At 32.5% G+C, this 12080-nt stretch overlaps 1 protein-coding gene across 12 annotated transcripts in view; it reads left to right on the top strand.

Annotated features, from left to right (window-relative positions):
• nav2b (neuron navigator 2b) overlaps positions 1 to 12080 on the top strand; it is a 117765-nt gene that overhangs the window by 53316 nt on the left and 52369 nt on the right. For all 12 annotated transcript variants that reach the window (XM_048157944.1, XM_048157947.1, XM_048157951.1 and 9 more), the window contains one exon: positions 6035 to 6157. In XM_048157944.1, the coding sequence (XP_048013901.1) occupies positions 6035 to 6157 (123 nt within the window). The remainder of the gene's footprint in view (positions 1 to 6034; positions 6158 to 12080) is intronic.

Below are 12080 nucleotides of genomic sequence, written 5' to 3'. Positions count from 1 at the left end.
GAAACGCAGTCACCTGAATCAGAGTGTGATTGCTTCACAGCAGGAAATGAGAGATCAAGGTAAAGGATGTGTGTCTGTTAAGATGCTGTGCCTTCACCATCTGCAAACTTAACAACCAAAACTAACTCACGCCCATTATAATCAGCAATCTGATACTGTCAAAATGCTTATTTTTATATTATAAATCTGCTTAACTATATATTACTTTATGTAAACTTTTATTAGATCATATGATAACACTTTTACATTAAGGTTCCATTTTTTTAACAGTAATTACTTGTAATAGTTAACAAGAACTAACAATAAAAATGTTTGTAATCTTATATGTTAAATTCAACCTTTAATACATTATTAAAATCAAAAGTTGTATCTGTTAATATTATTTAATGGACCTGAGCTAATATGAACTAAAAATAAATATGTATTGCTAATTGTGAAATTAATGTTAGCATATATATATATATATATATATACAGTACAGTTCAAAAGTTTGGAACCACTAAGATTTTTTATGTTTTTAAAAGAAGTTTCGTCTGCTCACCAAGGCTACATTTATTTAATTAAAAATACAGTTAAAAACAGTAATATTGTGAAATATTATTACAATTTAAAATAACTGTTTTCTATTTGAATATATTTCACAAAGTAATTTATTCCTGTGATGGCAAAGCTGAATTTTCAGCATCATTACTCCAGTCTTCAGTGTCACATGATCCTTCAGAAATCATTCTAATATGCTGATCTGCTGCTCAATAAACATTTAATGTGTACAATTGTACAAAATATTTGTGTACAATATTTTTTTTCAGGATTATTTGATGAATAGAAAGTTCAAAAGAACAGTGTTTATCTGAAATCTAATCTTTTGTAACATTATAAATGTCTTTACTGCCACTTTTGATTGATTTAATGCATCCTTGCTGAATAAAAGTATTCATTTCTTTAATTTCTTTAAAAAAAAATACAAATAAAAATTCTTACTGACCCCAAACTTTTGAACGGTAGTGTATAATGCTACAGAAGCTTTGTATTTCAGATAAATGCTGTTCTTTTGAACTTTCTATTCATCAAGGAATCCTGAAAAAAAAAGTACACAACTGTTTTCAACATTGAAAATAATCATAAATGTTTATTGAGCAGCAAATCAGCATATTAGAATGATTTCTGAAGGATCATGTGACACTGAAGACTGGAGTAACGATGCTGAAAATTCAGCTTTGCCATCACAGGAATAAATTACTTTGTCAAATATATTTAAATAGTACACAGTTATTTTAAATTGTAATAATATTTCACAATATTACTGTTTTTTACTGTATTTTTAATTAAATAAATGTGGCCTTGGTGAGCAGACGAAACTTATTTTAAAAACATTAAAAATCTTAGTGGTTCCAAACTTTTGAACTGCACTGTATGTGTGTATATATATATATATATATATATATATATATATATATATATATATATATATATATATATATATATATATATATATATATATATATATATATATATATATATATGTAGGGGGTTGGGGTGGATTTCCCCCCTTCTGGTCTATAAAAAAAAAATAACCCCCTCCCCGGGTGATGCTACTCCACAAACCACCAACAGAGCATATAAAATACCAAAAATAAAAATAAAAAAATTTTAAATATCGCTAAGTAAAACACTGCGTTTATATAGAACTGTCTCTTTACGACCACAACAAACGGGACACTTTTCAGACGCGCATTCCGACTTCGCCTCAGCACCAGGTGCCAGTCAAACGAGCGAGGAAAAGGTATAGGTGACCACGAGGGAGCTTCAGTTGAACAACAGTGAACTGCGGTCAGATGAGATGTTGTCAGGCTATGTCGGTAAAACTCAGAAAAATGAACATGACTGTCCAATCAGCCGTAATACTGTGCTCGTGGCGCGCACTCAAGAATTGCATGTGCAAATGCGCCGGCGCGCGCTGCATAATTACTTTATTATAGCTTAAATAAAGCGCAAAAGAAACTACGAGCAATGACCGTCGTTGTTCTGTTGTAAGTTAAGCCATGAAATTACCAAACATGCGATTAAAGCTGCCTCAAAACTGTGCATGTATTTGTTGACATGGTTTTAAAGCTGTTATCCAATTTGTTGGCCTTAAAACGTCTTAAAAATATGTACACATGTACACAAGGGAAATCTAAATTTTCTCGGGGGAGCATGCCCCTTTACCCCCCCAGCAAACTACATTTTCTGACCTCGATAATTATGAAACCCTGCGTGCGGCCCAGCTTATATTCTATCTAATGAAATCTGAGGTAAACGTATATTTCTACAAATGTGCGCACTTTTGGAATAAAAGTTTGTATGTGTATGCACTGTGATCAAAATATAAATGGGGCCAAACGCGATTGAATAAGGTTTGTATCTCGTTATTCCATTAATAACTACCGATTGATTTTGCATTTCTATCAGAAATTAATAATTATTAGTGTCATTGTAGTGTTGCAAATATCTAAACTAATACTTAAAATCTATATATATATCATGTGTGTGTGTGTATGTATGTATATATATAGTTCAGTCATGAAACTCTTCCGAGCAGCTGATTGGTTCACTTAAAGCTAATTGGTCGTCCAATCGTTCTGTTTTGTTCTATTTAAGTAAGTATTTATTCCTGACTTAAAATCGGATCAGGATCAGTTCATTGCAGCGCATCATGGGATTTGTCCTCCACCTTCCCCAGCACCACCTGCCTAGATCTGCTCGGGGGGTTCTCCCTATGTTTCCTTGCAGCAACCTAAATTCACTTCAGTGTTTTCATGTGAATTTTAGATGTATTCTCACTCATCCAGCAGCAGATCTAGTTCGCCAAGACCAAACCTATGTACATTCCATGTATAATGCTGTTTTAATTAATTCCGAGAGTTGCCATGATTGAAATATATATTAAGATTTGTTAATATAAAAACATTTTTTCTTTTAAAAAACAAAACAAAAAAAAGTTATTCAGTATTACTGTGTTGTAGTAGTTCAGTCATGCATGAGATGTTGTACAGTGGAAATCATATTACTCTGAAACATCAAGCTTATCTGGTATTGGATCAGCCTGTTATCAGCTCTGCTCTCCCCTGTTGTAGTTTTAAGTGTTTGGTTCATATTGCTTGTCGCCAGAGGGCAAATGACTGTCCTTTGAGAACCTGTTGAACATCCACTTAAATGGCTCAAGAGAGTAAACAGCCATCCACCTTGTGCCTCAGGTTAAAACACACTGTCCCACATAGCTCACCTGTCCACTTCTGCCTGCAGTCCAACCCACAGTCGGTCTTATTTTCACTTCTCAATGTAGTGTGACCTTAGGGATATTAGATGGGTACTTACAGTAAGAACATAAACACATGAGCACACACCTTAACAGTAAACAGACATGGTCATGTGAAACCAACCAGACTTTCTTAATAGTCGCAGTCCTGGCTTGTTACCTTTAGTGAGGTGAGTGAAAATTTTGAGTTGCATGCTGGTTATGGTTTTGCTGGTGTTAAACTGAAAGAGACACTAGGTTTAGTTTATAGCTGTTTTTGAGTTTAAAATCATTTTAACTAGCTAAAGAACTTTGTAAAGTTCATATTGATTAAGTTATACTATGTGAGGCTTCATCTGTAACTTATCAAAGATGTTTGGGCATTAATTGGTTTATATTTTATATATATTTTTTAAATATAAAAGTGTTTGTATGGGTTTGTAAATTTAAAATTGTATATATTATATTTATTTTTAGTTTCTTTATTTTTTACTCATATAAATATTTTATATTCTTAAACACTTTTAACAAAATGTCTTGACTTTGAGGAATTCACTATGGTTTGTTATAAAAAGATATCTTCCATATCTAGACCATATTTATGGGGGCTTGAGACCCCAATCATCTCAGCCATGGTTATTAACGAAAAACCAAAGCCATAAAAAAAAATGTACTTGAAATAAAATAAAGAATAACTGAAATAAAATAAAATAAAATATATTTCAGCTAGTTGTCAAGTCAGCATTGACCTTTTAGTTTAAGTACATAAAACTAAATAAACTAAAACTTAATAAAATCTATATTGACATTTTTTTTAAAAATAAAATGAAAAATGAATTTCATTGATGTCATTCGAAGTAACCAATGTAAAGGGACCATTTTGGATCAAGTCATGCATTCAAGTATCATGTGACAGGATGTGACATCATTCAGACACCTGCAAAGGACCACGTGGTTGTGAAGCAAAGTAACTAACTCTCTAACAATTTAAAAAATTCATGTTTTCACTTGCTCATACGCATGTCCCGAAACATCAGGTCATTCAGTACAACCTCTATAAAACATGGAAAATGTTGCAATATTTTAAAAACTTGTACGAAATATAAAAAGTTTGATTGTCCTTTTGCTAGTTAGCTAGTGTTAAATGATTATAAAAACCACATAATCTCTAATTGTTAACACTTAAAAAAACTTATAAATTAATTACATCTCCATTAGTTTTTACACTTTTAAAAACCTAATTTGTCAATGACCCATACTATATATATATATATATATATATATATATATATATATATATATATATATATATATATATATATACAGTACAGTCCAAAAGTTTGGAACCACTAAGATTTTTTATGTTTTTAAAAGAAGTTTCGTCTGGTCACCAAGGCTACATTTATTTAATTAAAAATACAGTAAAAACAGTAATATTGTGAAATATTATTACAATTTAAAATAACTGTGTACTATTTAAATATATTTGACAAAGTAATTTATTCCTGTGATGCAAAGCTGAATTTTCAGCATCGTTACTCCAGTCTTCAGTGTCACATGATCCTTCAGAAATCATTCTAATATGCTGATCTGCTGCTCAATAAACATTTATGATTATTTTCAATGTTGAAAACAGTTGTGTACTTTTTTTTCAGGATTCCTTGATGAATAGAAAGTTCAAAAGAACAGCATTTATCTGAAATACAAAGCTTCTGTAGCATTATACACTACCGTTCAAAAGTTTGGGGTCAGTAAGAATTTTTATTTTTATTTTTTGAAAAGAAATTAAAGAAATTAATACTTTTATTCAGCAAGGATGCATTAAATCAATCAAAAGTGGCAGTAAAGACATTTATAATGTTACAAAAGATTAGATTTCAGATAAACACTGTTCTTTTGAACTTTCTATTCATCAAATAATCCTGAAAAAAAATATGTATTGTACACAAATATTTTGTACAATTGTACACATTAAATGTTTCTTGAGCAGCAGATCAGCATATTAGAATGATTTCTGAAGGATCATGTGACACTGAAGACTGGAGTAACGATGCTGAAAATTCAGCTTTGCCATCACAGGAATAAATTACTTTGTGAAATATATTCAAATAGAAAACAGTTATTTTAAATTGTAATAATATTTCACAATATTACTGTTTTTTACTGTATTTTTAATTAAATAAATGTAGCCTTGGTGAGCAGACGAAACTTCTTTTAAAAACATTAAAAATCTTAGTGGTTCCAAACTTTTGAACTGTACTGTATATATATATATATATATATATATATATATATATATATATATATATATATATATATATAAATAATAATACGGTTTGTCTATATCCTTTCTGTACAATCAGTGGCAAAACCTTCTAACATTATAGCACTTCTCTACCTATGCTTTTCCACTAAATGTAGTAAAACTGGTTTTTCCTGTGGCTGATATCTTGTAGACATTGACAAATGTTTGTCTTTAACTCTGTTTGTAGAGATAATTGAATTCATTTGTTACGAATGTGAATGTGTAGACACAACATGCTGTCAAAGGCGCTGGATAAGTATAGATCATCAGACGGCGGGCAACATCATGTAAAATATCTTTTTGTTAATGCGTCTCGCTACATATGTAACTGCAGTGTTTCACAAGACAGCCTGTTCATGCTCCATTAACAGATAAGACACCGCATTAGACCTGTAATTGCGTCTTGTTTGGGTCTTGTGTGTTAAACTTGCGTTTTGTGTGTGTGTCTGCAGCTACATGACTGACGGAGGTCTCAACCTGTACTCCCGGAGGGTTAACCGGGTCTCGGATGGAATGAACACTGTGAGAGGGACTGTTCAGCACTTTAATCCCAAGAGTCAAGATGACACTGATAGGTAGGACTTAACCTTTCACCTTTGCATTACCTGCACTAACTCACCCTATAGACTCTCATTTTTCATGTTTTCTGTTTCTTATGATCAGTAGTCCTGAGTGTAGCTCGCCACAGGATGTTTGGTAGTCAAACTAGAGCATTTCAGATGGGCAACAGAGTTGCTTTTGTTTCCTCACAAAGGAAAAGAGTAGTCATTGTCTTCATGAGCGCCAAAGGCAACAGCTAATGGATCAGTTTAGACATACATACACTTCTTTATGCGTGTGTGCTTGTGTTCTCACATTCGGTGTGCCTTTGTGCAGTCCTGCAAGCCCTGCGGCTGTTTAACGTCCCACATCCCTCGCCGTTTGCGCTGTGTCTCCTCAAGCACAACAACACTCTCTGTAAAACCGTCTGTGTTTTTACTAAACACATTCTGAGCTGACAATGGGACGGCATATTTATTATTAAATATGTCTGGTTACTCATTAGTTAAGAATAGAAAGATGTCTGAAATGTCAGCTTGAAAGGGGAAATGAAAAATGTAGTGATAAAAAACAAATACATAAGAGGATTTGGAAGAAATGGGTTAAGAAATGAAAGTGAAATGCAGTGGGTGGGGAGGTAAGTAGATGTCGCAAGAAATGGAATGATTGATGGAAGGATTGGATCTGAAAGAAGCCTCAGAAATAAAGAAAAAGACGGAATTTTTCTTATTCCTAGTGTATTCACACAAGAGTCTTTATTAGTGAACATCAAAAGCCACTGTTGTCCAAACATGTATCTATTCTGTGGAACACAAAAAGAAGGTATTTTGAAAAATGCATGCATTTCTTTTGTCCATACAATGAAAGTCAGTGGGGTCCAATGTAGTTTGGGTTCTGGAAGTTAAAATCCCATTAATTTTCTCCATAGGGGAATTGTTTTATAATGATAAGTTGGTTACGTTTTACTAACTATATAGGGTTATGGTAGGATAAGGGTTTGGTTGAGGGTTAGTAGCATGTACTTGTGCATAATTCACTGTTATTACTATGGTAAGTACATGTAACATATGTTACAAGGACACTGTAAAATAAAGTGTTACCGGGTTAGATTAGGGTTAGTTGCCTAATGTGAGCTACAAGGTTCAATAATCAATGGTATATGTATTTGTTGAAGCCATCAATCCATGTTATTTCAACTTATTTTTTAAATAATCATGTTTAGCAGTGATATTCCTGAAAAACTACATTACCCATGATTCAGCAGAGAATCTCCACCAATCAGAATCGAGAACACTTTAGTGTATTCCCATGAAACACTGCGAATGATGTAAGAGTCACTCTCTCTACCCTCTCAAACTACTTAAATAATTGTATATGCATATTGTGCAATATTTTTAAATCAATAGTTTTATTTTTCTCCATTTTTAATTTTGATTGTCATTTGCAGTGCTTCATGGGACTGTAGTTCTTTCCCTCATTGAAGTCGTTAACTACATTTAAGTACAGTCTTGACATTTTTGTTTCAATTTTCAAATACTTTTTTGCTTCTAATTGAAGTTTGTAATGTTGTGATGTACTTAATACCTGGTTGGGTGGGTTATGGCTTAGAACTCTTTAAAAAAGACTTTTATTAAAACCATTTGGGAAAAAATGAACGTAAAAAATACTTGTAGAGCCAAGACGGTTTATAAAGTTGGCAGGCGCTATTGTACTTTGACTTTCAAAATATCTTTTTTTGCGTTTCCGTAGAAGAAAGTTTGTATAGACATGAGTGTGAGTAAATGTGGACAGAATTGTCATGTTTGGATGAACTCTGATTGGTCATTTGATATTTTGGTCAGACAGTCCAGTCCTGCAAAGTGGACCAGACATTGTCTGCAATGAAAAGTTGTCTCTTCAAGACTAAACTTCCCCTCTCCTTGATGAAGTCAGTGCAGAACATCTCACAGATGAAATGGTGGTCGATCAAAATCTTGGCAGAAAATGAGTCAGATTGATGACCAACAGACAAGCTTTGTAAGATCCACGGTTTTCCAAATAAGGAAATTTTCTTGAGCCCAACCAGGTGTGTTTGCAGGATTCTGTGCCCAGTACCTGTCAAGATATCGTCTTAGTGCCCAGATTGATACAGGTGAAAGAGGGATGATCTAAGACCTCGTGAAATATAGCTGGAGGGCAGGAATGGCGAGAATCCAGTGGGAATTCCTTTTTCTTACTGGAAATGCTTGATGTCACGTATAATTTGGGAATTCTTTCTTCAACAGCAGCTGGTGTAAAAAAAAAAAAGAGGCATTAAGTCTTTTTGCTCTCGTTATTTTGACTTGCTTTGTCATCAAATCTGCCAAAACAAAGTCCCGGTCAGTGAAGAAAGATGAGGCGGTGCGAACTTTAGTGATGCATCCCTCTGAGAGATGCTTAAATTCCATTGTGAAGGGAGCCATGTTGGTTTTGGAGTTGGATAATGGGGATGCTGTAGAACATTATTTTGATTCATTTGCACTGTACTGTAAATTCAGTGAACCTCCTTGTGATCAGATCACAAGCCAAACCATCGCTTTGATGGTGTAGTGATCCTTTGCAGCTGATGATTCTTCTTGTTTTGCTTTGACAGATAATAAATTATATTTCATTGATATCTTGCTATGATTAGTAAAATAAGGGCACATTTGCTAGTGTTGTCACAATACTGGAATTTCTAATTTCGATACGATACCTTGAAACATATTGATATTCAATACCATTTTCGATACCACAGGGAAAAACTGCCATACAGATATTTTTAATATTATCTCAGAATTTGTCCATCCAATTAAAATCTAGATATTCAATATTTTCAAGCTCAAAAAGTACATGACACATAGTAACAGTAGTCAATTTGAATCAAGTGAATTTAACCCAAATCTTCTGAAGAGACATGGGTTTGCTTTATATGATTAATTTAGGCTTTTATTCACATATAAACATTTATCAATTACAACTGAAATTATCTCACCTAAAGGTTTGCTCACTCAATATTTTTTTTTTCCATTTATGTATTTGACTGTTTAAGCACAATAAGCCATGAAAAAGAACTCAATTTGGTACTCACAAGCTGTTTGAGAGGTGTCTTTATTTATGTGTGCAAGCGTGAAACTTGTGGAAATGAGTAAAATTATATGCATATCCGCAATCGCAATTTTTCTCTCTCTCTCTCTCTCTCTCTCTCTCTCTCTATATATATATATATATAGAGAGAGAGAGAGAGAGAGAGAGAGAGAGAGAGAAAGGTTGAATAGAGTTGCTGTTACAAGCCCTGAATTTTGGTGCAAGATTGCAGGTATGCATATAATTTTACTAATTTCCACAAGTTTCACGCTCGCACCCAAAGCACACACATATACAGTACAGTCCAAAAGTTTGGAACCACTAAGATTTTTAATGTTTTTAAAAGAAGTTTCGTCTGCTCACCAAGGCTACATTTATTTAATTAAAAATACAGTAAAAAACAGTAATATTGTGAAATATTATTACAATTTAAAATAACTGTGTACTATTTAAATATATTTGACAAAGTAATTTATTCCTGTGATGCAAAGCTGAATTTTCAGCATCGTTACTCCAGTCTTCAGTGTCACATGATCCTTCAGAAATCATTCTAATATGCTGATCTGCTGCTCAATAAACATTTATGATTATTTTCAATGTTGAAAACAGTTGTGTACTTTTTTTTCAGGATTCCTTGATGAATAGAAAGTTCAAAAGAACAGCATTTATCTGAAATACAAAGCTTCTGTAGCATTATACACTACCGTTCAAAAGTTTGGGGTCAGTAAGAATTTTATTTTTATTTTTTTGAAAAGAAATGAATACTTTTATTCAGCAAGGATGCATTAAATCAATCAAAAGTGGCAGTAAAGACATTTATAATGTTACAAAAGATTAGATTTCAGATAAACACTGTTCTTTTGAACTTTCTATTCATCAAATAATCCTGAAAAAAAATATTGTACACAAATATTTTGTACAATTGTACACATTAAATGTTTCTTGAGCAGCAGATCAGCATATTAGAATGATTTCTGAAGGATCATGTGACACTGAAGACTGGAGTAACGATGCTGAAAATTCAGCTTTGCATCACAGGAATAAATTACTTTGTGAAATATATTCAAATAGAAAACAGTTATTTTAAATTGTAATAATATTTCACAATATTACTGTTTTTTACTGTATTTTTAATTAAATAAATGTAGCCTTGGTGAGCAGACGAAACTTCTTTTAAAAACATTAAAAATCTTAGTGGTTCCAAACTTTTGGACTGCACTGTATATATATATATTACATATAATTTTTTTTAAATATATAACTTTATTCCCCTATTTTTACATTTAGAGTACCTTTTACATCATCTAACACCCATTAAAATTAATCTTTAAAGCACTAATAATTTAATAACACTGTTAAATGCAATCATTAGCAAATACCTAAATGAATATCCTTTTTTCTTACTGTACATTACAATGTTTAGATACCTAAAATCACTTTTAAAATGATTGATTTTAGTTCTTAGTGTATTTAGACAAAAATAACTGGTATAAATTGAACTGTTATTAATGTAGCTTTATGTTTCTCATAACTTGTCCCCTTTTGAAATCTCTTTCTTGATCTACTTGCATGTATACATATTTTATGCATGTTGCACCTGAGTTTTTTGTGATAAAGGTAATAGGACCTCCCTGTACTTTTACATAGACATACAGACACACCCTCAGAAATGACAGTCATCTCAAGCATGTGGTGTCTGAATCCCAGTGTAGTTTCCTGCCGGTGGAGGGATGTCCGTTTTTCAGGTCCACGATGACTGCTACATTGTGTTTGACTGTGTAATTTGGCCATGGCAGTTCAAACACTGCTCTGAAACGTGATCGGGGCGTCTCGCCCTGGAGAAAGGGGCTTGGGGACCACGTCTGGACTGAAAGGAGAGACCTGGTCAAATCCACACCCACACACAGAGGAAATGTGCCATATTGCACACACATTTGTGGGTCAGTGGGTTTCTGTCCTTTCGTTTTAATGCATATTGGTGTGCTACATGCTCTGAACTGGATCAGGCTTTCTGTCAGATCAGTTTTCGCTACTGTACCTTTAAGACTTCTGTATGTAAATGACCTATATGTTGTGGTTGTCTAACCTCTGTCTACTTGACACTTTCATTCTTCAGGCTGGGTTAAGTTACTGAATACAGAATAGACATTAATCTGTAAACAGTTAATGGTGTCATGGTTTTGACCTCAAACTAGGGCTGGGAAATATAGCAGAAAAAATAATATAATATATTTGAATATGCATTTAAGACTTTTGACTATATTATAAATATATCTTGATATTTATGTATTTGATCTGATATCTTTTATCTGATATTTTTTATAATATAATAGAAAAAAACATTGTTTAAAAAGTAAATTCAAAATATCTGATTTTTATATTACTTTTTTTGTGCATTTTGTTTAATTTTATTGAACATTTTATTATTATTGTTTATGATATTGTTTGTATTGTTTTATTATTTTATTTTATAATATACTTAATTTTTATATTATTCATTTAATATACATTTTGCTACTTTGCTACAAAACTAATCATCTGAACTATATTATTCAATACATCACCCAGAAGGGAGTTTTGCGTGTGAGTATGTCTACATAAGAGCAGTAAAATGATATGTTCCCTTTAAGCAATATTTGATTTATGACTTGCATTGCAACCTTAGAATACTTTTCCATAGGCATTTACATTTAAATTGAATGTGCTTCTTTCTTTTTCCTCTCATTGTTTTAAGGTGTCAAAATAATTGTCTTATGCTGATATTTCTCTAGAAAGCAGTTTTGTTTGTGTCTGCCAGTGTTGTTTGGCTGTTGATAAATGAATGTTTCTGCCTATTGGATTTGACCGGAAGTCTTTGGGGATACTAAACCTTCC

The sequence above is a fragment of the Megalobrama amblycephala genome, linkage group LG15 (genome assembly GCF_018812025.1).
Source record: "Megalobrama amblycephala isolate DHTTF-2021 linkage group LG15, ASM1881202v1, whole genome shotgun sequence".
Lineage (NCBI taxonomy): Eukaryota > Metazoa > Chordata > Actinopteri > Cypriniformes > Xenocyprididae > Megalobrama > Megalobrama amblycephala.
The sequence above is the reverse complement of the archived record's forward strand: the minus strand, read 5'-3'. Positions and strand labels throughout refer to the sequence as shown.